A 22,562-nucleotide genomic window follows, 5' to 3' on the forward strand; every position below is an offset into this window, starting at 1 on the left:
AATATTAATGTATGCTGGTTTGTTAATGCATGACCCTCACATTTAATCACTTAAATGTACCTAGATATAATTGTGCTCATCATTAAGTGATGGTTAATTTAATCACTGTTGATGAGGACACCATTTCTTGTAGGGAGCTTGGCTTTCTGTGTTTCATTTAATGCGTATTCTTTATTGTGATATTGCGATGCATGTAGAGGGAAAGCAGAGAGAGAGGGGATGACATGCAGCAAAGGGTCGCAGACAGACATGCGAAAGCTTGACAGGCTTGACAACAGTAACCGAGGCTGGCAGAGCCCAGTGCAGGGTTATCCACCACTGTACTGATAAAAACACAAAATATAAATTCAAAAACTATTGAGAGGCACAATGAGTGTGAAATGGATTAGATATCAGATCTAATTTGGCCATATGGTGTGTGTGAGGTTTTTCTTACCGTATGGGGTCCTCTGACTCATCCTTGTCATATTGATCCCGTAAAGTCCTCGCAAGGAAGAAGATAACTCCCGAGGCCACCAATAGGAATCCAGCGACGGAGGCAATCGCTATGCCGACCACCAGCGGCTCAGATACGTACTCCTCACAGTGCTCCCCCCTGTACCACCAGTTCTCCCCGACACGACACCTGAGGCAACAATGAAACTTGTCAACTAAAATCGTTTCCTCTCAGAAACAAAAACTGAACACAGACTGAATCCTTTTTTAAAAAGCATTCAGGGAATGGTAGAAAAACATAATTTTTATTCTGTGTTAAGTCATGTTCGTATTTTGTTTTGACATAGTTAATAACTATTATAATGTTCTGTGCGTGCTGTTAAATCATTAATACTCTGTTTTGGAGTACAATAAATCTTTGTTTGTTCCCTGTCTCCATGGAGCGATGCAATACTTTAGGTTGGACGGCGTGAAGTAAACAACAATCCCGCAGCATCTGGAGCTGCCTGCATGTTTTATGATGCGGTAGAGGGTGTGAAACAAAGGTTAGCACTCATCTGGACACACAGCCTCCTATCTGTCTGCTCATAATTATTCAATTTAAAAGTGTGCCGCATACAACAGCCTGAAGTGAACCAGAGGACATGTTTCTGTCACAGATTTGGATTACTGGCGCATCATCTTACACACATTAACCCATGCAAATGTCTGTTTGGACATGAAAACACATGCTGAAAACACACACACAGCATAATTGGAAGCTTTAGAAATGTTTTCGATAATGACAGAAATAAAAGAGGGGCTGCAACAGCATATAATGAACAATATTTCACCAAAGAAAAATGTGATAATATGCGTCCTGGAGCTAAAAAATAAATCACATATTTAACAATTCAGAGTAATTATGCCTCCACAAATGGTACTCATTGTTCTTTTTTTATGTATAGTATATTAAATAGGCCATAATCAAAATTAACACAGTATACTGCCAAAGGTTTGAGTGCTGCCTCAAAATGTTGATATGGTTTTCTTTAAAACAATTTTGATCTTGGCCAGAAAATATAAAAGTTTGAAGATAAATTGATTTTTGCAGCCAACTAAGCTGTAAAACTAAATCTTTATTCCATGTTATTGGTTATGATTGTGATTTTTTTGGGGCCAGAGCACGTTTAACACCCAAAGTATGAGGAGTCAAGCAAAATAAATTATTTTGGACAAATCTCTGGGATGCATTGGACATCACTTTTTCTCCAAATGACCAACATTCAGCCACACAGCCAACTTTAAGCTGAGAATCCGCCTCCTGCATGAGCTGCTGAGAATCTGTTTCTGTCATGAAGCATTGACCTCGCAAACCTGCAAAATTAGACACTCTTTCCCGGCACACACACACACATGAAGATCACTTCCCACTAATCCCCACCCACCTGCAGATGGCTCCCTGGCCGGGGATGATGTCACACTTGCCGTCATTGAGGCAGAAGTCGGTGCGTAGCTCACAGATACTCTGACACGGCAGGCCGTCCACGCTGAAGTAGCCAGCATTACAGACACACTCCGCCTCGCCCGACCACTTGTTCACCTTACACTCCGCGTACTCGTTACACGCCTGGAACTTACAGGGGTCGGCCTTGTCACCTGGAAATTAAATGAAGTGTCGACTTCAGAGCTTTCAAATGAAACTGTCACAAGCAGGTAATCATGTATTGGTCAGTGTTTAAAAGAGTAAATATCTTCACCTCTATTATCTCAAAAGATCATCAATATGAATAATTTTAATTCCAATTGTGAAAAGGTAACAGACTTAAAGGAATAGTTCAACATTTTAGGGCGTATGCACTTATTCCAATTCTATTCTATTTTATTTATTCATTTATTTGTTTATTTGTTTGTTTATATTTTATCTTATTTTAATTTATTTTTTATTCCTAGTCTATCAAGAGTTAGGTGACAAGATTGTCCGTTTCTCTGAATGTAAGATGTCTATATTGTGAATGTGTTTCTCACATAACAGTGTTTGTCAGAGGGGCATATTGTAGCTTATTGTATAGTCTTTTTAATGACTGCTGAAAGACAAACTTACATATGTGTATTTGGGTTTTTGTTTTGTTTTTTTATTCACTAGGATGCAAGTCAAATTTCCATGAAAACTGACAATAAAGTATAATTTCTATATTTTCTGTCTTAACTGAAACTACTTTCAAGTCTGTACAATAAATGTGAAGATACAACCAGCGGCAGCTCATCTTAGCACAAAGACTTAAAACAGGTGGAAACAGCTAGACCAACTCCATTTGAAGGAAACAAAATTCTCTCTCTTTCCAGCACCTCTAAAGTTCAGTAAATTGAGACTTTTACACTTTAAGAACACAAATAAAGCCGAGCTAACTGGCTGCCGGCTGTGGCTGTATAGTTACCATAATTACAATACAGACATTAAAGTAGTATCTTCTTTACTCTTTGTAGTAAAGTAAAAAGCACATTATCCTTTCTAATCCCCTTTTATACCCCCGTTTGAAACATACCTATCTTCCAGTTAAGTTTCACGACTGCATCTTGCACAGTTGTGATGCTCTACAGTAACGAAATCAGTCAACGGACATATAAACACATGGTAAAGTACTCAAAACTGCTTCTGTGGTAGTTCTCAGTACAATAAGTGTCTCCAGGACCACATTTTGCTACATTTACACATTAACATAGAGAGACTTGTTGCACAAAATGTTCTGTACTCTAGTTTGTTTTTTAAAATTGCTTGTCTAAAATATTTTTCACCAAAATAGATACACAGACAAATACAAAGGCCCGTCTTCTTTCTAATGCAGCCCTTTGCAAACTGGGATTCTGCATTGTGCGTTAGCTGTGACCCAGACAGCGTCACTGATATCATAAATAGCTGATTACAACTGATGATGCTCTCATACACAGAAGTCTGGAGATAGATAACACACCAAGAATTTTTCTTCTTTTTAAAGAGCACAGAAAATGTTAACCTGGCTGCATAAGTGAACCCAATTATCAAAGATGAAGTCAAGATAATAACAAACACACTGTGAGAAACCAGAGCTGCACACGGTGATCAGTCAGTCGCAGTGAGAGTTAATGTGTATGAGTCAACTTGGCTGCAGTCCAGGGAAGCCCTGATTATCTCAAACCAGCTGATGTGACCGTGACATTCGCCTCTAAGATCAATAAGAGTCACGAGAGGGATTCAGCAGCTGTTTTCCCTGGCCTCTTCACACACTAACACGTTGTTCAATACCGACTCAGTGAAGTCATTTTACAAAACAATGTTCTGAAATTACACCTAGTGAGGGAAAAGTTCAGCCTTTTGGGAAATATGCGTCCCTCCTGAGAGTCAGATCAGAAGATCAAAGCCACCATCATGTCTGTGCTTCAAATATGAAGCTGGAGCCAGTTTCCTTAGATTAGCATAAGGACCGGATATAAGGGAAAACAGCTAGCCTGGTTATATCCAAAAGTAACAAAATCCGCCTACCAGCATCTCTGAAGCTTAATAATTATTGCCGGCCTTACACCAAATGGCTTTTCAAGCAATTTCACTGTCACAGTCAACTTTTGCTAAGAAGTGTGCCTTGGTATTTTTTGGTTTTGTCAAAAAAAGTCTCAGCTCTCCCTCCTTTTTTTTTTGGTCATCTTATAGTGTGTGACTAAAAACTTGCACTTTCTTTAGATGTCAGAGGGTGTCAGACAGTAGCCTTTGAAAGTATTTTCAAAGTCCTCTAGTGTACGGTAGGCAGAAATGGTTATATTTTTTTTGTTTCAAAAAACGATTTGTGGTTACCTTTGGACAGCCAGGCTAGCCGTTTTCTCCAGTTTGCAGTCTTTATGCTAAGCTAAGCTAACTGTCAACTGGCTCCAGCTTCATATTTAACATATAGACATGAGAATGGTATCAATCCTCTGATCTAAATCTCTGCAAGAAATCCAAAAAACATATTTCCTTTAACAAACATCTGACATAAGCTTCAAACTATCACAGTTGTTCTTGATCAAACTTCTCCCAAAAACACGACAGTGTGTATCGGTCAAAACCTACCTGACTCAACATCCAGTGAGTACTTATCGATGGCCAGGTTCATGGTCTGGTAGGCTGTGTTGCAGAAGTCCTCCAGGATCAGATACACGGTGCTGGTGACACTTTGAGGCACAGGTTTGCCAAATTTCATGCGGCTGTTGACCACAATGCTCCCATTCCTGAAGTTCAGGATCTCCAGGTTCTCAAAGTTGCTGAGGTTGGACTGCAGGTACGGCACAAGCTGGGGAAAGATTGAAAAAACTGATAGTTTGACATTACAACCCAGAAGCTTTATCACTAATAACAAAGAACAGTAAATGTGAGAAATTTACCAGCTCTATGAAGCGTTGCTCCAAAGCTTTGTACTCTGGGGAGCTCTTGTTAAAGAGGTCGTCTGAGAAGATCATGTTGGTCACCCTCAAGCTGAAAAACACCATCAGGGCTCGTCCAGGGTTCACAGGCATGGCGAGACTGACTTGATCTGTGCCGTGCGCTACACCAAACGGGAAACCAGTGCTGCCCTCCTCTGTGTGGTTGGTCAAACCATAACCATAATGGATCACATCGTAGTCCTGGTCTCCGATGGTGGCATCATCTAAGCCTCCATTAGTGGTCTGGATCTGATGGGTAAAAAAGATGAGAGATGAGACTTTAAGTTTGAACTGGGTCACAACATTTTTTGTTTTGTCTTAAGCTTAGATGCTGTTTAGACAAATTAGTACAAAACTAAAACTACTGTCTTTGCAAACCAAAGTTGCAGTTACAGATTACATCCATGTCTGTCCGACTCATATACAGCAATGACAGTTGATAATACTTCAAATATTGCTTCAAATAAGCTACAAACTCTAAACCATGGTGGTTAATATGTTGAGTAATGACCAGAAAAGTGTTTCTGCAGAATATTGTGATATCACAGTGAACTTGACCTTTGACCTTTTGGATGTAAAATGTCATCACTTCAACATTTTTATCCTACTGGACCTCCTATTGTGGGTCACATTGAACTTGACCTATGACCACCAAAACATAGTCAAATCATTTTTGAGTCCACAGGGACTTTTGTGCCAAATTTGAAGAAATTCCTTCAAGGCATTCTTGAGATATTGCTTTCGGAAAAGAACAGTACAGTTATAAATCCCCAAAACAAAAGGTTTATCTTCCTGTGCAAATTAGCTGCAGTATCATTACAGTTAAGAATTCCTAACAAAGAGTTTAAGAGATTAAGCATTAAAGGAAAAGCAAATCAAAACAAACTTTCTCTTTGGAAACTAAAATTGTGCAGTTACTGATACCGTGCCATCCTTCTCAATTAAATAATTTTGCTTTACCTCAACCAGTGAAGGGACGATGCTGTCAGGTTGCCCCTCAGGAGCAGGGTCAACGTCAGCGATGCGGGTGAAAGGTGACTCCCTCTCTGGAGACAGGGCAGTCGGTTGGGCAGGGATCAGAGAATCCGTGACTGGTGGCTCTGGTTCCTCTTCGTTGACCAGTAAGATCTCGTCATCTGTGAGGTCCTCTGCTGAGATTTCTGGAGCTGCTGGACCCTCTTCCTCTACAGGTGGAGCTTCAGGCGTTTCCTTCACCTCTTGTCCCTCACTGTCCTCTTCAGATGCAGGTTCCTCAGGGTACGTCACCACCACGTTGATGTCTACGTCTTCTGGTTCCTCTGTGTTAACTTCCTCATCTGCAGACAGAACATCTGTGAGGTTGGACTCTTCTTCTGCGACCTCCACCGAGTCTTCATCAACAGGAGGCAAACCTATTTCTGTTATGTCCGGCTCTGATGCTTCAACTGCTACTTCTACAGCATCAGAAGGAGGGACCAGGGCAGGCAGGACTTCTTCTTCTGTGGTCTCAGTCGCAATTGTGGAGATCTCAAGCTCCTCTGGGATCTCTGCCTCGATCACTACAACCTCATCCACGTGCTCCTCTGGAGTCTCTGCCTCGTCCACAACAACCTCATCCACATGCTCCTCCGGAGTCTCTGCCTCGTCCACAACAACCTCATCCACGTGCTCCTCCGAAGTCTCTGCCTCGTCCACAACAACCTCATCCACGTGCTCCTCCGGAGTCTCTGCCTCCTCCACAACAACCTCATCCACGTGCTCCTCCGGAGTCTCTGCCTCCTCCACAACAACCTCATCCACGTGCTCCTCTTCCACTGTTGCACTTGTAGGTTCTTCTTCCACTGCAGCAACCTCAACGTCCTCAGTATCAGCTTCAGAGATTGCATCTGCATTAACAGGGACATCTTCTGTTATCAGCCCTTCCTCCGATCCAGTCTCCTCAGGAGAAGCCTCCTCTTCTGTGTTTGTAGACGGCTGGAGCAGGACCTCCAGGTTATCTGCATCCGAACCAGAGGCCTCGACCTCCACTGGTGGTTCAGGAAGTGTGACGTCCTCTGGCAGCTCAGGAGGGGGAAGCTCCGCTGGGAGCTCCTCTGGTGGGGGGTTTTCTGCAGCAGGAGCCTGCATATTGTCTCCTGGCAGCAGACCCTCCTCCTCAATGCCTGGAAAAACAAAGACGAGAAGAAGCTGAACTCAATCTAACTACCTTTTTCCAGAGTCCACAGATCTATGTGGAAAACCAGACAGACCAGTGTCTTAGTAACTAACGGGAATAACATTTTTTGAAACTGATCCAGTGTTGAGTGACAGCCAAAAGCTTGCCACTGACAGGCTAAGATTGTTATTTTTAAGTGTCACATTATAGAGGATCCCTACACAGGTCAACCTTTTTGTTTAGGAGTGAGATCCTTTTGGTTTATGCAGAAACAGCCCCAAAATTCTGTCAAACCTACCATTCATTTTATCATTGTAAAACACACCTCATTTAAAGTCAACACAAACAAAATTAAACTCACAAAGCCACCTTGATTCATCTTTTCACAGTTCCAACAACCAGCGCCATTGTTTGGTTGAAATAAACCCTAAATTCACCCACTTAGATGTGAAACAATGGAGGGTTTTTCTAACGCTAAAATTACTTTTTATTTAAATGGACTTTGGTGGTTTCGTGATGCTGATTTCTAGGTGGATTCTGGTTAAACAAAAGGATCTTAGTCTCTAATAAAAAGGTCTCTCTCTGTGGAGATCCTTTCCATAATGTTGTCAGACGCTTATAATAATTATCTGAGCTCGTCAATGGAAAAACCTCACACTTTTAGTGGACGTGCATTGACAGTGAATTTACATCTCAGTCAGTTTTGGTGCTGCTGGCTGCAGCTCTCTTGCTCATACTGGACCAGTATCAAAACTCTGGGGTCCTATTAGACACTTAGACACAAAACATGGGGAAATAGGACCCAGGCTGGAAGAATTCAACGGTACAGAAAATGAGTAATAAGTCTATTTCTTAAAAAAGTACTTTCTGTGCAAATATAAAGCTGTAGGAAGTGTGAAATGTGAAAAATAAGTTTTATGTGTGAATGTATGCTTGTCTTCAGGATGGATACTCACTGCCAGCTTCAGGTGCAATCGTGGTCAGGACAGGATTAGGTGACACAACCACGCTCTCCTCCAGAACAATGATGTCGTTTTCTGCTGCTGACACTGTGTTGGTTTCGGAGGACTCAAGCTGGATGTTGTCGTTGCTGACATCCTCTGTGTCCTCCTCTAGGATCGTGACCTCTGGTGGCTCATCGGCAGCATTAATCTGCATCACAAACAGGCTTTAATTTCTAAACCTTTTGTCCTTGTTTCACTTGGAGTGTGTGCCATGCAACAGGGGCTTTAATAGGCCAGCTGTGTTGCATTTACATGTCAGGCCAATCAGAGCTCCTGCTGCCAGCTGACTATAAATCTCCCTGTGCATGTTCTTCTGTGTTTCTGTGATAGCTCCTCTTTTTTTCTGGTGGATTACCTTTGTGGGTTCCCATTTCTTTTAATCTTGCACTGCTGTCAGTATCATAGCAATGTTTAAGTAATAACATAACATGACAGAGAGGCTGAGGGTTGACAGATTCTTCTAATTCATACAGTCCTGATAATCTGACCTGTTATATTTCTCTCCCATAGATTTGCACTAATTCTCAAAAATGCAAAAAAGTGCGTCCTGTATTAGTTCAATATGGAACGACGTCTTTTAGTTTACAATTATGGGACAGCTGGCAACTCTAGCCACTGTAATAAGTAGCTGTCTGAGGTTAAGGGAACATTATAAGTTAACTGTTGGCATAAATGTTATGTGTTTCACTCTTTTAAGTTTTACTTTTGTGGACTTTATGTTTATAAAAACGGTTGTACTTTCCATGCAGACTAATTAAAGTTCCTTTGTCATTGGTGAAACTGTTTCTTCTAGCAAGAGTATAGTCGGACTGTACTCCTGTAAATCCAGCTTCTAGCTGTTGTATTTTTACACTAAGTTTGGTCTAATTCTTAACTTACTCATTGGATTTATTGTTCAAGATTTTCTTCACAGTTTTATTATTGCTTGCCAGTTAAACTTTAAAGGCAATCTACTTTCTTCAACCTTTATAGGGAGCTAATAGGATTACCTATTTTTTTCAAGGTGGTGCAGAAGTTAGCATCGCTTTGGTTCCCTTAACAAAAAGCCTTTTGGATCGTTCCATTGGATTTTAGACAATGGCAGAAAATAAGCTTGGTGGTAAACAAACATTTACGATGTTTACACATTTTTTAGCAAGATAATTCTCTCAAATGAAGACCACTTTTATCATTTTTTAAGCATAAATGCAAACACCAGAAGTAAAAAGCTAACATGAAGCTATAAAGACCTACACCACGATTTTATGACTTCGTCATCACTGCTGCAGCAATGCTGTAAAGCCGTGTTTGGCAGAACGTTCTGTAATCTCATTTCACCACTTGTTTGCAAAATTAATGGACTTATTTTATGTCTCAGAACAAATGTGAAAGTCTCTTTGTGTTAACCACAGACCTTATTTTTTAAAAACCCTACTGACTTTGAGACGAGGGAACCGGAAATGAAAAAAGTCTAATTCATTCCAGCAGCCCTCTATTGGAAGCGTGTTTAGCTCGCCACATAGCTGAGCAGTGAGTTATTGATTTATCCCATCAATGCAAATTGAATTAATAAACATACAACAGTTTTTGATTCATGTATTGACTGAACTGTAAAATTATTCTGACGGCACTGCAGGCTTCACACTTTAATATCATCTCAAAGAAAGCTTGAAATAACAGCCGCTAAATCGAAAATGTTCCGAATCAGGGCAGCAAAGTGCTTCGGTGGCACAGTAGCTCTGCGATGTTGCCTGTGAATCAATTACTGATGAGAAGTTTGCCAAACTCTCCCAACTCATATAATGAGTCAAATTAATCACTTAGTGAGCTGAGCTACAAAGCGAACCAGCAGACACATTTAGTGCAACCCAAACTCTGATTACCATCAAAACACGCAGTCGACCACAAGACAGCGCAAATAGAGACAGCCTTTAGATGGTATTACTTGTCTGAACCGACTCATATGTGCTGTCTCTCCTCTGGTGGTGCACTCAGTGTAGCTTTTGCCCCAGAATAGCAGTGGATTATTATAGCAAGAGCCAAACTAATCCTCAAAGCCTCGCTTCATCCTTACTGGTGATCTCATCCCCTACCTGCACTGGTGTGGGTCTGGATAACATCACAAAGCCAGTTACAGGTTATCGCACCATCACTCATGCTGCAGCTGTCGAGCTCCCTTAAACAAAGGTGATCTATCAGCTCTGTGGAGCTCGAAGCAGCTGGAGAGCACAGAGAGAGATTGTTGTCATGATGGAGGTAACTCACCGCAGCTCCGTCTGCAGCGTTGACAGTCTCCGGGACCTCAGACACTGTGGAACCAGTGGGGGGAAACAAATATTAATATAAACTGACACACAAAATGCACATGTGCCAAATAGCAAAAACTAATCATGCCTGCAGGAGTCTGCAGAATCCTTTTGTGCTGTTTCAGCACTGACAGCTTTCATTTTGACAGCATTACCTTCAGGGGTAAATATTACAAATCAGAGCTAAAATCTGGACTGAATATCAGCCGCTGTGGGGCCGAGGCTATTACTGCATCGCCACCAAAGCTGAAAAACAAAACCAAGATGTGCCTTTCAGTTCCCCAGCCGCACATGTCAGCCATATGAAAGTGTTTAGCCTTCATTTCACATGTCCAAGCTTATAATTAATGGGAGCATCAGATGGCATTCATCTCCAGGGAACTCGCAAACTAATTACACGCATTTTCTCAAAAACACGAGCTGGGAGAAATCTCACAGGAGGAGGAAAGATGCTATAGACATTATCACATCATTCAATTTCTTCACATTTCTGGAGAAGGCTCCTGGCCAGACGTAGACGGCAGCTAACCTACTTATTGCTGGCTAAATCTAACAGATGCAGTCATTTAAATGTCCCTATGTGCGTATTTGAGAGAGTGTATTCCTTCTCTGTCTTCTGCTGCATCAATTTTTATCATTCTTTTAAAAAATACTCTCCATCGTGAGTCCGGTAAAGTACTGTAAATGTAAAATCCACTGGGTATGGGCCAAAATAATAGACCAAAGTTAAGAAAAAACTGGAGGGCTCAGATTTCAAACATCCTTTTTAGTCAGCTCTCTTTTGCAGACCACTTAATGACAAGGATTTAAGTGCAGCTCAGAATAAATACACAGTGCCTATAACTGATGACTCTGTTATTCGTTCATTAAAAATGGCCCACTTTTGAGCTGAGACTTCTTATAAATATGTCTCTGTCCTCTGCGACAGAAAGAGCAGACAAATAAGAAACAGATGAGACTATTAAAACCCTGGAATGTTTGCTCAAGCTCTGTAGCGTATGTTGTAATATCAGTGTCGGCTCTGCTGCGTCTCTATTTGATGTGACGTTTGGAGGTTTGCCCTGTGCTGCACGCACTACCTCTGCCAATGCAGCGACTGCCATGCCAATTAAATAATAGCTGCACTGGTGGCATGTGTGAGTTCTGGTACAGTGAAGGGAATATCCATACACTGGCCATCGTCTTACCGCTCTCCAGCGCGTCGTTGTGCAGGGCTTCAGTGATGAAGTTTTTCACCTCACTGATGGTGTACACCACCGTCGGGAGCTCCACGACCTCCCGGTATGAGTTCTCCACCAGGTTCGACTGCAACGTCAGGTAGTCCAATTGCTCATTGCTCACTCCGGCTCCGTCCACCACCACTGTGACAGCATAGTCCACCACCACGCCACCCAGCCTGAAAACACCAATATGTACCAAAGGCGTTGGAGAGGGTACTTTGATAGAACAACTTTGCAATTTACCAATTAGGGTTGCAAATTGTAAGCACTTTCCTTAATCACTTTTTGGTCTAATTAACAATCAATTAACCATTATTTTTTAAAAAGAACATAAAAACTTTGCCTAGACCAAACAATACCATATGTGTGTTTTTTCTTAATCAAAACTCACAGTAATATATTTGATACGCTTTGACAGCATGATACAGCCTATAGATTAATCAATTAAATTTCAAAAACTTTCACATTTCAAAACTACTTTGCAATAAAATGATTGAATTGATAAAGCACATATGATACAAAATTGTGATTAAACATAAAACAAAAAAGTTGCATGCTGCAAAAATGCCACTTAATTGAGTTAATTGAGTTAATTGCCAAAAGTGCCCACTTGTTGTTCACAGGTCATATAAAAATAGAACTATTCATGGGAAAGTGCAGGAACGTCAGCTTTATTTATTTATTTAATTTTATTATATTATATTTTAAATATAATGTCAGTCTGACACCTGCGGGTATTGCACCAGGCAGGATTATTCATTTAGCCATGTAACTTCTAAAATAGCATAACAGCTTCTCTGAAAATGTGTTATTGAACAGCAATAATCAATACTTCTCACTAACTTTTGTCAGAGGGGGTTCAATTACAGTAGAGAAGCAATGCTAAAATACAAGTTAAAAAAAAAAATCTTTCTGTCCTTTAATGGCCAGAAACTGTTTGTAGTTTCACTAGCTAACTACACAAAAAATGGCAAAAATGTAATTTTACTACTTGAACCCCTATGAAAAAATAAATATAGTGGTAATACTAGCAGGCAACTGCAGAATGAAGTAAAACTGCTACTTTATTTCACGTAGTTCACTGCTCCCCAAAACTGGTTACTAAAGGTGAAGACTCAAATCATGACTCAGACTTTAGTCAAAAATACGATGCTCTACACGACTTGACAAAACCAAAAAGAATTTCCCACATTTATTTTGTTTGAACGAATCCGACAGCATCCTGTACAGTTGCAGGAGAGAACCATGAAGACCTAATATTACGTTATTGAGCAGCAGTTAGAAACAATGATACCAAATATAATTTAATTTGCGCACAACAACTACATGGGGGTCAACTACAGAGTGCCATGCTCAAGGACATCTTATTAATTATGATGTCATTTATCTAACCCAAACTTGGTCAGGAAATTTCCCACCACCACACAAGTACCTAAACTGCACCTAAACACCATCTTACATTTATCTTATAAAACATTTACAATAAAGAATATATAAAATAATGTCTAAGAGGATGAAAACCACCTCATCACTCACGTGATTTAACATCAGACCTGTTAAAGGAGCTGTAGAGCGCTCACAGATGACTGATGACTCGGGGGATTTACTCTTGCTTGGAATGCAGGAGCTCGACTGTATAGGCCCCAAAAACGGCCGAGTCAGCAGAATGATCAATATCATCATAATGAACATGGAAACCTCACAAGAGATTCCAGACCCTGGAAAAATCCAATTTATCAGCCCTCATTTGACTGCTGGGAGCCCTCCACTCTGACCTAGTTCGGTGGGTTTCTGGCGGACAGCTGAGCACGTGCCGGCCCCGTTTAGAAGGAGATCAAATTTTTTCCCCCTTTAGCTTCACACATTTGCAAAGGCAGGCAGAGCTCTACTCCTGCTGTGAACTGTGATCTGCAGTTAGCAGCTGCATGCAAGATTAACCACAGCATCACTGTGGAAAGGTATAAATATATTTCTCAGTGTGCTTAAAGGAATACTTCACCCTCAACATGACCATTTGTATAGCAGTTACTCACTGCATGTTACCTTGAATTCGGGGAGAAAACTTTGGTTTTCTCGCATACCTCAAAAGCAAACAAAGAATCCAAAAACAGAGAACATTTTTGATTAATTAAAGTAAAGGAGTAGCAAGTTTAAAAACAGCAAAACTATCAAAACATCCATTTACAAACTGTCACAGAACAGTCTTATGCTCTGTACTTACAAAACGCATGCAATTTTTTTTTACAATTACTTCACTATTTAAATAACTGCTACATACAAGTTGTGCATCTGGGCAAGTGTGTGCGCTTGAACTCTGCTCTTTTTGCGTTAAATATTAAGGTTTCAGCTCGTTTTGCATGTTTTTGGGAAGTGCTTGAAGCGAGCTGTGTGAGAGCTGAAACAGATGTTCTGATATGGTTTTGCTGTTGTGTAACACGGACCCCTTTTATTTCAATTCATCAAGAATTTTCTCAGTTTTTTGGGATTCTGCGTTCACTGTGGAGGCATGCAAGACAAAACAAAGTTTTCTTCCTGACTTCAACTTAATGGATGGTTTTTAATTCATATACAAATTTTCATTTGGGGCCAAAGTATTCCTTTAATGTACCCAAGTATGCATAATTATAGCCATTTAATATACAAAGTAAAATTATGCGAAAAAAAGAGCAGGACGTGTATCTCAAATCTCCTTTTATTCTACCTGTAGCATGTAGATGTGGGTAAGTGTAGATCCTACTGTGCAATCATTTATTCTCTTTCCTGATTGCTACTTGAACCTCACCTGTTATAATTCCTATAATTCCATATAATTCCTGCTATTGTTATCACGCTGATGATGGCTTTGTTGCTGAAACGCCTGAGTTTCTGTTTTTTTTGCCCACACAATAAATAAATATTATTATTTTTCATTGTAACTAAGTACATTTACTTAACTGCTGTTTAAATATTGAGTGCACTGGCAGCACCATAACAAGAAAAACAGTCACACTTTCACCAACTAACCTATGACACACACACACATCTCTGCCTGTAACCCTCCTCCTGCTCCAGAGGCTGATTGGTGCGGTCATAAAGCCCTGATAATCGTCTCTGTAGAGCAGCACCTGCTCACTCGGTTGGCCCCATCCTGATCCCACTTAACAGGCGAGTGACCACACTAAGACCATTAACACAGGCAACTAGTGACACACCTCAACACGTGCCCGCACTCACAGGTAAATACAGAGCGAGATGAAGGTGACGCCACACACACACACACACACACACTAGCTAGCTAAGGATGGGGAACAAACTACAGACACACATGACTCACCCTTGGGTGTCCTTCTGGGGCCTACATTAAACAAAAAGAGATAAAAATGTGTTAATGATACAAGCAAATGTTTGTACTTCCGCACGAGCTCCGAGTCAAAGAGCATAGTAGAGGATCAAGATAGATATCTGCTGGTTTCTGTCTCTTTCAGACAGACTAAACTGTGATCAAACCATAAAACTAGACACTCATAATTAAATATTGGACAAGATTATGTCACGCCGTGCCTATTTCTTACCAAAATTTTCTTCATAACATATTTTAGAGCACTGTTTTTGCTATAATACAAGAATTTGTGCACAGGAAGTGGGCGTCCTACTGTTTCCTGTAATGGAAAAGCTAAAAATACGGTAAAACAGTAAAACTACTACTAATAATAAAGAATTAATAATAATTATTATTATTATAATTATAATAACTGCTGATAAAATATGAACCAAGAAAACAATTTTCCATATGAAACAAGAAATATATTTTCACTTATTTCTAAAGCAAACAAATGCCACGGCACTATTTCTCTTTCAAAGGTATTTGCATCTTTCTACTGCATAAATAGCCTAGTAATATATTTCCAACAGTGAAATACTATTTTAATCAACAGCAGAGAGACTGACCTGAAGTCCAGCACTGACACACTCTTAAATCCAGGAAGCCCCTGCAGAGCGTCCTCGATCTGCAAGGACAAAAAAGATCAAGCATCACAAACAAACCTTGAGAGGAGGTTTCTTCTTTGACAGGGTTACAATGAACTCGATTGGCAAAAAAAAAAAAAAAAAAAAAAAAAAAAGTTTTTTTTTCCGAAAGCACTTTTTTTTTTTCAAAGCAGTTGCAAGGTCTTGCAAGGAGTCTTTTTGTGCTGCGGCCCAGATCATAATCCTCTGGAGGCAGACTCCTGCACTGTGGTCAACTTTTTTTTATTAGTCTACAAGGCCTTGCTTCTAGGCACTAAGCAAAAAACAATCCATATACTGTTCTGCAGACTCACTGACCCACTTTATTTAATCCATCAGTGAAGGAGGACGCAAAAAATAAAGGTCTCCTGGGCCTTTTGTCTCCTGGCTCGTCCTCTACATTCATTTACTACCCTGTCCTCAGCTCTACTCACTCTTATAATCTCCTCATGGCATGTGCAGTGTATGTGTGTGTGTGTGTGTGTATATATATATGTATGGCGACTTTATGTGTACAGCAGATTTCCTCAGAGAATTTAAAAAACAGGTCAGCAATCAGGAAATACGTCTTTCTTTGTAGACATAAAATCAAATATAGGCTAATGATGCCAGGAAAAAGCACCTAAACAAATTTACTGAATTTTCCGAGTACCTGTAAAAACCCCTGAAGTTGCCTCCAAAGGTAAAGTACCTGTGCATACATGTGCAAAAGTTTATCTATTCCCAAGACACGTCATCAGGCTGTATTTTCAGCACATAGTTTGGGTTTAACTACTGCTGCTGTTAAAGTGTGTGTGTTATTAAAGCTAACAATGCATCCATCACAGACCATAAACTGGGAGATATAGTGAGTCCAGTCCGGAGCCAAGAAACAGTAGCACCAAGGGGAGTCATAAAAGGAGTTAGAGCCAAAGACAAACCTTTTCAGCAAGCTGTCTGCTGAGCGTTTGGTGCTGGAGGCTGGCTGGATTGTCGAGGTCGTCATTGTACGTCTCCCCTGTCAGGAGGATGCTGAGCTCCACCACCTGCTCCAGCACTGCGGGGGTGGGAGGCTCCACAGCAATGTCATTGTCCAGCTGTGCCACGAGAAAGAGACGCAGTGATGAAGTAGCTGAGTGTGCATGTACAAAAAATAAAACATTTTCAGTTTTATTTCACAAAATGTAAACAACACGATGGCTTAGAACAGTGGTTCCCAACTTGTTGAGCCACGAGGTGAAGATTTTTTTCCTTAGTCATTAGTTCAAGGTCCACACATAAGAAAAATTACTGCATATTCAGTTTGATTTCACTAAGTGTGTGCAACATTTGGGCTCAGAACACAATGAAATTTGCAGGAATAAAGTGCAATTACTTAAAATGTAGAAAATGTATACTCCTACAACCAAAAAAGTGCATATTATTATTCAAGATCAGTGACATAAAAACACAGCAAAGGCACAGCATGTTGATAGACCAAATAATATTAGGTGCAGTGTAATAAAATAAGAGCTTAACAGCAGAAAATGGCACTTCAAAATAAAAGACCTGTGCCAGAAATTCAAATTAAGTGGGTTTTTTACAAACTTGAGATGTTCGGGAGTCAAAATGGACCCACGACCCACTTTTGGACTGCGACCCACCAGTTGGGAACCACTAGCTTACAACACAAAGAAAGAAAACACATTGCAAGAATAAACAGAAATGGCACTTCAAAATAAAATATTTGTGCCAGAAATTCACTTTACTTAAAAATAAAGTGTGTGTTTTTACAAACTTGACACATTCACAAGACACTTGCAATCCACTGGACCTGCAACCCAGCTGTGATCACTGATGTAAACAATTTGTCTGAGTACTCACTGGACTCTCCTCCACCTCTGGGTCAATGGCGGCTTCTTCCTCCACTTCCTCTTCTGCCTCCTCCACCTCCTCTTCTTTAGCTGCCTCTTCTGGGTGGTTGGGTTCATGTGCAAAAAAAGGAACTGTTGGTTTATTTCAAGTGGATGTGAGCTTATTGCTCTGGCAGGTGCTGCGATCCCTGATGGCCGTATTAGACTGTCCTGACCCCGAGTGCTCGACGAATCTCAGGCCTCCAGCCAAACTCACTCACCAAACACACACACAAACACAAGGCAGGGTGGTTTTTGTGAAAGTAGAAACACTCGGGCCCAGTTGTTTAGATCACATCAGATTTCACCTCATCAGATCTTGAAAATGTGTTGTTTCAAAGAAAAAAAAGGACTTTGAAACTGGATTAAATCACATAATACAGTTTTGATTTTGATCTGGATCAAAATCTTCAGTATCAATACCTTTATCCTTGTCCAGCAGACGGGTGGATTCAGAGTGGATTTCAGTCACAAAAGGTAAGAAAACTTTGAAATCGACCAAATAATGCAATATTTGTATCATGCAGCATACATTTATTTATATTTTGCAATTGATTAGTTCAACTGTTACGGTGATCAAGTAGATTAAGTTGACATTAAGGTTCCTATTAAGTCTTTCAGTACAGGTTAGTTTAAATAAAACAATCCCCCAAACAGCTGTAAGTATCAAACAAAAATGTCTGAATTTTAACTTTCCTTTAATCACGATACAGTCAAAGCCAACAGTTGCATCCTTTGTGCTGTTTTCTGTCAATGCATCATGCTGATCCAGATTAATTTTCTTTTTAACAACTGAGCCCATGTGATCAAAGTCACATGATGCAAATGAAAGCGATACTCACCAAGCTCAGGAGCTTCAACAACATCTGGAGCTCTTGGTGTTGGAGTGCTGTGAAATAGTAGAAGATTGTTTCGGTGCTGATATCACATGATTTAACAATAACAAGGTCAGAGATCTGTAGATACAAGAAGGATCTAAAGAACGAGGCTCATTCATTCACTCTGTTAATACAGCTGCGCCCTTGTCATAGACATTAATTGTTGTCCTAAAGTTGTTAAAACACTTAAAAATAGTCTGACATTTTGGGAAGCATACCTTTTTTTAAGATTTTTGGGGGACTTTTTGCCTTTATTGGATAGGACAGTGACAGTCTGGAGAGGACGGATGGCATGCAGCAAAGGGCCAAGGTTGGACTCAAACCCGCGGCCGCTGCATGCTTATCATTTTGTCCCTCCGCATCAGTTGAGAAGATTGATAAAACGCTCAGTTTTCACGAAAAATGTGAAACCACAGCTAGCAACAGCTTAATTAACCCTTTAAAACCTGAGTATACTGGTCTGTTTAAAAAAGACATGAGGACAAGGCAATGACAAACGTAAGAAGAAATAATCCAACACGACAACAAAAAAGCTAAAGAGAACAGAACAGAAAAATTACCTGAGAATTAGACAATAAAAACAATATTTTTAAAACAGTTAAAAAAACTCTGTACGCTGTTTTTCGGTAGCCTTGCACCTACGTGATGTGCATAAAACTACTTTTTCTTTTTTTTAACAACCAACATGAATGTGATATGTATCTTCTCATCCAACTCTCAGCACGAAAACGCGTTTTCTCAAATCCAGCTGTTGCTTTAAGATCCATACTGTTGCAGTGGGTGACATATTATCACATTAATGAAGGAATATGTAACCTGAATGTAAGCCCATAGCTCCATGAAAGCATCAGTTGTATTAGACTGAGGCTACACAGACAAAACATGCAGAATGAACTCAGTGTAGTTTTTTTCATGGGATTTGTTTGTTTTTGTTCTTTCATTTTGTTGAAAATAACAAAAAGACAAAGCAATGCCAGTGTTATTAGTCAACTCAGAGAAATGAAAGCACATGTGCAGTGGGGTTTGGCTATTAGCATCAAAGTCTAAGAAGCACAAACAAAACAAGAAACAAATCAAACCCAAACAAATGAACATGAGACATCTGAAGCCATATGTTGTAACTGATGAGTGGGAACATGAACAAGAAAGGCTGAAAAGTGCAATTTTACCTGCACATGTGCTGCCAGGACCTGGTGGGCTCACTGCAGAAAGAAGAGCAGACACATTTACAGAACACAGACTTATGGCGCGTTTCCTCTACATGGTACCGGCTCTACTCTGCTCGCCTTTTTTGGTTTTCCATTAAGAAAAAGTACCTGGTATGTGGTAGAGTAGAGTAGAGCCAGAAATGAGCCATAAATTATGAAATTAATAAATATATGATTGTAAAGGTGGATTAGCAGTGATGGAAAAAAAGTTTTCTTTACCTTTTCAAACCAGGCATTGACATTCTCTAAAAACAGAAAAAGAAAGAGTAGTATATTATGTTCTGCACTGCTTAAAAACAATAGTAGTAATAGAGTAACATGACAGTACCCAAAAAATGGCACAAAAAATGTAAAAAGTTAAAAAGAAAAAATCTAAAAATTACATTTTTAAAAATTTACAAACAACAAAAAGAAAAAGAGAAGAACATTACCTCAAAAATGTCTAAAAAATCTAAATACATAATAAATATAGTTTTCTGGACACTCCCCTTTTCCCTCATTTTTGATTTTATCTAATAACTCCCCCTCCTCCCTTGTTGCTTATGTTTCTTTCTGTGTTTTTGAAACAAATCAAACCAGTTTTCTCTGGTTTTAGAGGGTTAAATCCTTGTAAAAAAAAAAAAAAAAAAGGCATCTGAATGCAGCACAACAAAAGTGATAACAATCCAGGTGTTAAAGGGTTAAAGAATTAGTCAGACACTAACATTTTTAACCAGAGCCTGATGCTCCTCCGATTGGCTGAAGTAGCTGCCAATATCTTGTGCCGTGACGGTGCCCTCCTGGCACTGGCTCATCCAGCTTTGGTACTCTTCTTGCTCTGGCAGGCGGTCCCAGAAGATCTTGAAAGCCTCCCATATGGTCTCCTGGCACACTGGACAGAGCAGAGGGTGACAGCTGACACTTAAAAACACAAGCTTGCAGAAGTTGCTTCCAATGTTTTCCAAATTTTTTTGGATGGGGTGATACTTCGAGTTCGAGGTGTCTTCCAGGCAACTAAAACAACTCAGATATTAGGAAACAGAAATCTTTAATCAATTGAAATATATAAGTTCTGAGGCCCAAATCTATGTATGCTCCATGTTAACTTCATGATGTAACGCTCCTTCATGAGTCAGCCTACTGGGCACGGACCCAAAGTCTGTGCACAAACATATGCTCCAATCTTCTTCCCTAATCAGCGTCGACTGTGAAACCCGTGGTCACCTCCAGCTCCAAATCCATCTTATGTAACAAACCTCAACTTTTCACAGACATTCACAGACTGTCTCTTGGCACCAACAAACCCGTCTACATTTAGCTGCTCAGGACTCACACCTTGATCTCAGCCGACTCTCACGCACATACTGTACATTGTTTCTCTGGCAAAAACAGATCAAAAATGTTTCTTCTCTGTTGAATATGTTGCTTCACAACTGCTGCCCACGTGTGAAGCAACACGTGTTAAAAAATGTTTTCTCACTCTCCCTGAGAGGAATCTAGCAGCGACGGAGGAAACATTTAGATCCTTTACACGTGTAAAAGTAGCAATATCAAAATGTAAACATATTTGTGTGTTCAGTTTGGTGTGTTTTTCTGTTGTTGGTTTGAATATTTGTCAGTCAGGTTACAGAAAAACTACCGAAACAATCTTCATCAAATTTGTTGAAAGAGTGAAGTGTGGGCCGAGCTTAGGTTATGGGCCAATGGGCCCCCAGGCACAGATATGCAAAGGACCCCACCACTTCTCCTACATAGTCACGGACACAAACTTTATGGTTGCTTTGCGTTTCTTTGTAGTTATTCAGCTTTTTGTGCTTTGTGTTTCTTTGAATTTTTTTTGTGTCTTTTTTTAACTGTTTTGTCTCGTTTGTAGATATTCTGTTTCCGTGAGGCTGTGCTGTGTCTCCTTGTAGTCGTTTTGTTTCTCTTTGTGGTTGTTTTGCCTGTTTTGCAGTTATTTTACGCCTCTTAGCAGTTTATCTGCATCTCTTTTGAGTCTCTTCCAGGTCGGTATGTGTTCATTTGAGTGGCATATTGCAGGTAAAGTCCAGGGGGACCCCTGAGACTTTGGGCCTCTGGGCTTGTGCCCAACAGCCCGCTCACAGGGCGCTTTACAAATTATTTTTCACATCCACTGGCATCGTGAAATTGGGCATTTGGCCTTAGCAGAGGTTCAGAATGCCCTTTGAATTTATGTTGAATTTGATTCTTCTCCCTCAGTTTAATCTTTTAATGTAAAAAATGAAATGTTCTTTATGAAATGTAGTGAAGTACAAGTATCAAATGGTGTGTTTATGTAGGATAAAAATTCTTACTCAGGCAAGTTCTTAGATTTCCACCCACAGTGTTTGTATTTCAAACAGAAGAACAGTCTCCAGAGCACAATGTGAAACTGGTTTACTGTAGATTATCTAAGAGGACACGTGGACCGAGCTGGTCCCTGGAGCACACTGAACTGTCTCAACAATACATTCATGTTTATGCTTTTCTGATACTCCTTCTGTTGTGGGCTAAAACAGAATGTACAATCCTTTCGTCACGCCTCCTTAAACTGTCCCTTGTTTGATACACCGTTATTTCGTTCATATGGATCGTCTGAACTGTCCCTGAATACTTTCCAACACATTCCTCAAATGCAACATTCAAGTGCAGCTTCACTCCTGACTTCACTGTTTCCAAGTCACTTCTGTGCCTAACCAAAAATAAAATTAATTAACAATTGCATGTTAACACTCTTAATCATACATGTACTGATGCATTTGAGTGAGTAAATATTCCCACATTATAAAAATATTAAAGATCAAGAAGCTCAAAGTTGTACTTGAGTACAGTACTTGAGTAAATGTACTAGATTACATTCTTTCACTGCTATGGAGCCATGCAGACAGTTTTTTTTCTATTAACCTTTATTTAACTAGAAAAATATATATATTTTTATATTATATTTGCTGATAGTGGTTTAAAGGGAACCTTTACCGCTTTTACACATCAAAGTCTGTTTACAGGTCTTGAGTCTTGAGGAGTACCACTGCGTTTTGCACAAAGACTTTGCACAACAAAAAGTTATGCAAAGTCTTTTTTGACTCCAGACAGAGCTGCGAACAATCTGATAAACAGACTCAAGTGATCTCACTCGGGGCAGAGTCGGGTGGGT

The 22,562-nt window shown here is 40.0% G+C and overlaps 1 protein-coding gene across 1 annotated transcript in view; it reads right to left on the minus strand.

The window, feature by feature from the left end:
- impg2a (interphotoreceptor matrix proteoglycan 2a) overlaps positions 1 to 22,562 on the minus strand; it is a 34,788-nt gene that overhangs the window by 6,259 nt on the left and 5,967 nt on the right. The window contains exons 4-19 of the mRNA XM_042494777.1: positions 20,134 to 20,300; positions 19,649 to 19,674; positions 19,391 to 19,423; positions 18,186 to 18,232; positions 17,315 to 17,403; positions 16,393 to 16,548; positions 15,416 to 15,474; positions 14,802 to 14,822; positions 11,456 to 11,664; positions 10,228 to 10,271; positions 7,936 to 8,131; positions 5,806 to 6,986; positions 4,807 to 5,094; positions 4,496 to 4,715; positions 1,863 to 2,073; positions 437 to 625 (exon numbers count right to left, since the gene is read on the minus strand). Coding sequence (XP_042350711.1) covers positions 437 to 625; positions 1,863 to 2,073; positions 4,496 to 4,715; positions 4,807 to 5,094; positions 5,806 to 6,986; positions 7,936 to 8,131; positions 10,228 to 10,271; positions 11,456 to 11,664; positions 14,802 to 14,822; positions 15,416 to 15,474; positions 16,393 to 16,548; positions 17,315 to 17,403; positions 18,186 to 18,232; positions 19,391 to 19,423; positions 19,649 to 19,674; positions 20,134 to 20,300 — 3,136 coding nt within the window. The remainder of the gene's footprint in view (positions 1 to 436; positions 626 to 1,862; positions 2,074 to 4,495; positions 4,716 to 4,806; positions 5,095 to 5,805; positions 6,987 to 7,935; positions 8,132 to 10,227; positions 10,272 to 11,455; positions 11,665 to 14,801; positions 14,823 to 15,415; positions 15,475 to 16,392; positions 16,549 to 17,314; positions 17,404 to 18,185; positions 18,233 to 19,390; positions 19,424 to 19,648; positions 19,675 to 20,133; positions 20,301 to 22,562) is intronic.

This window comes from Plectropomus leopardus, chromosome 10 (genome assembly GCF_008729295.1).
Source record: "Plectropomus leopardus isolate mb chromosome 10, YSFRI_Pleo_2.0, whole genome shotgun sequence".
Classification (NCBI taxonomy): Eukaryota; Metazoa; Chordata; class Actinopteri; order Perciformes; family Serranidae; genus Plectropomus; species Plectropomus leopardus.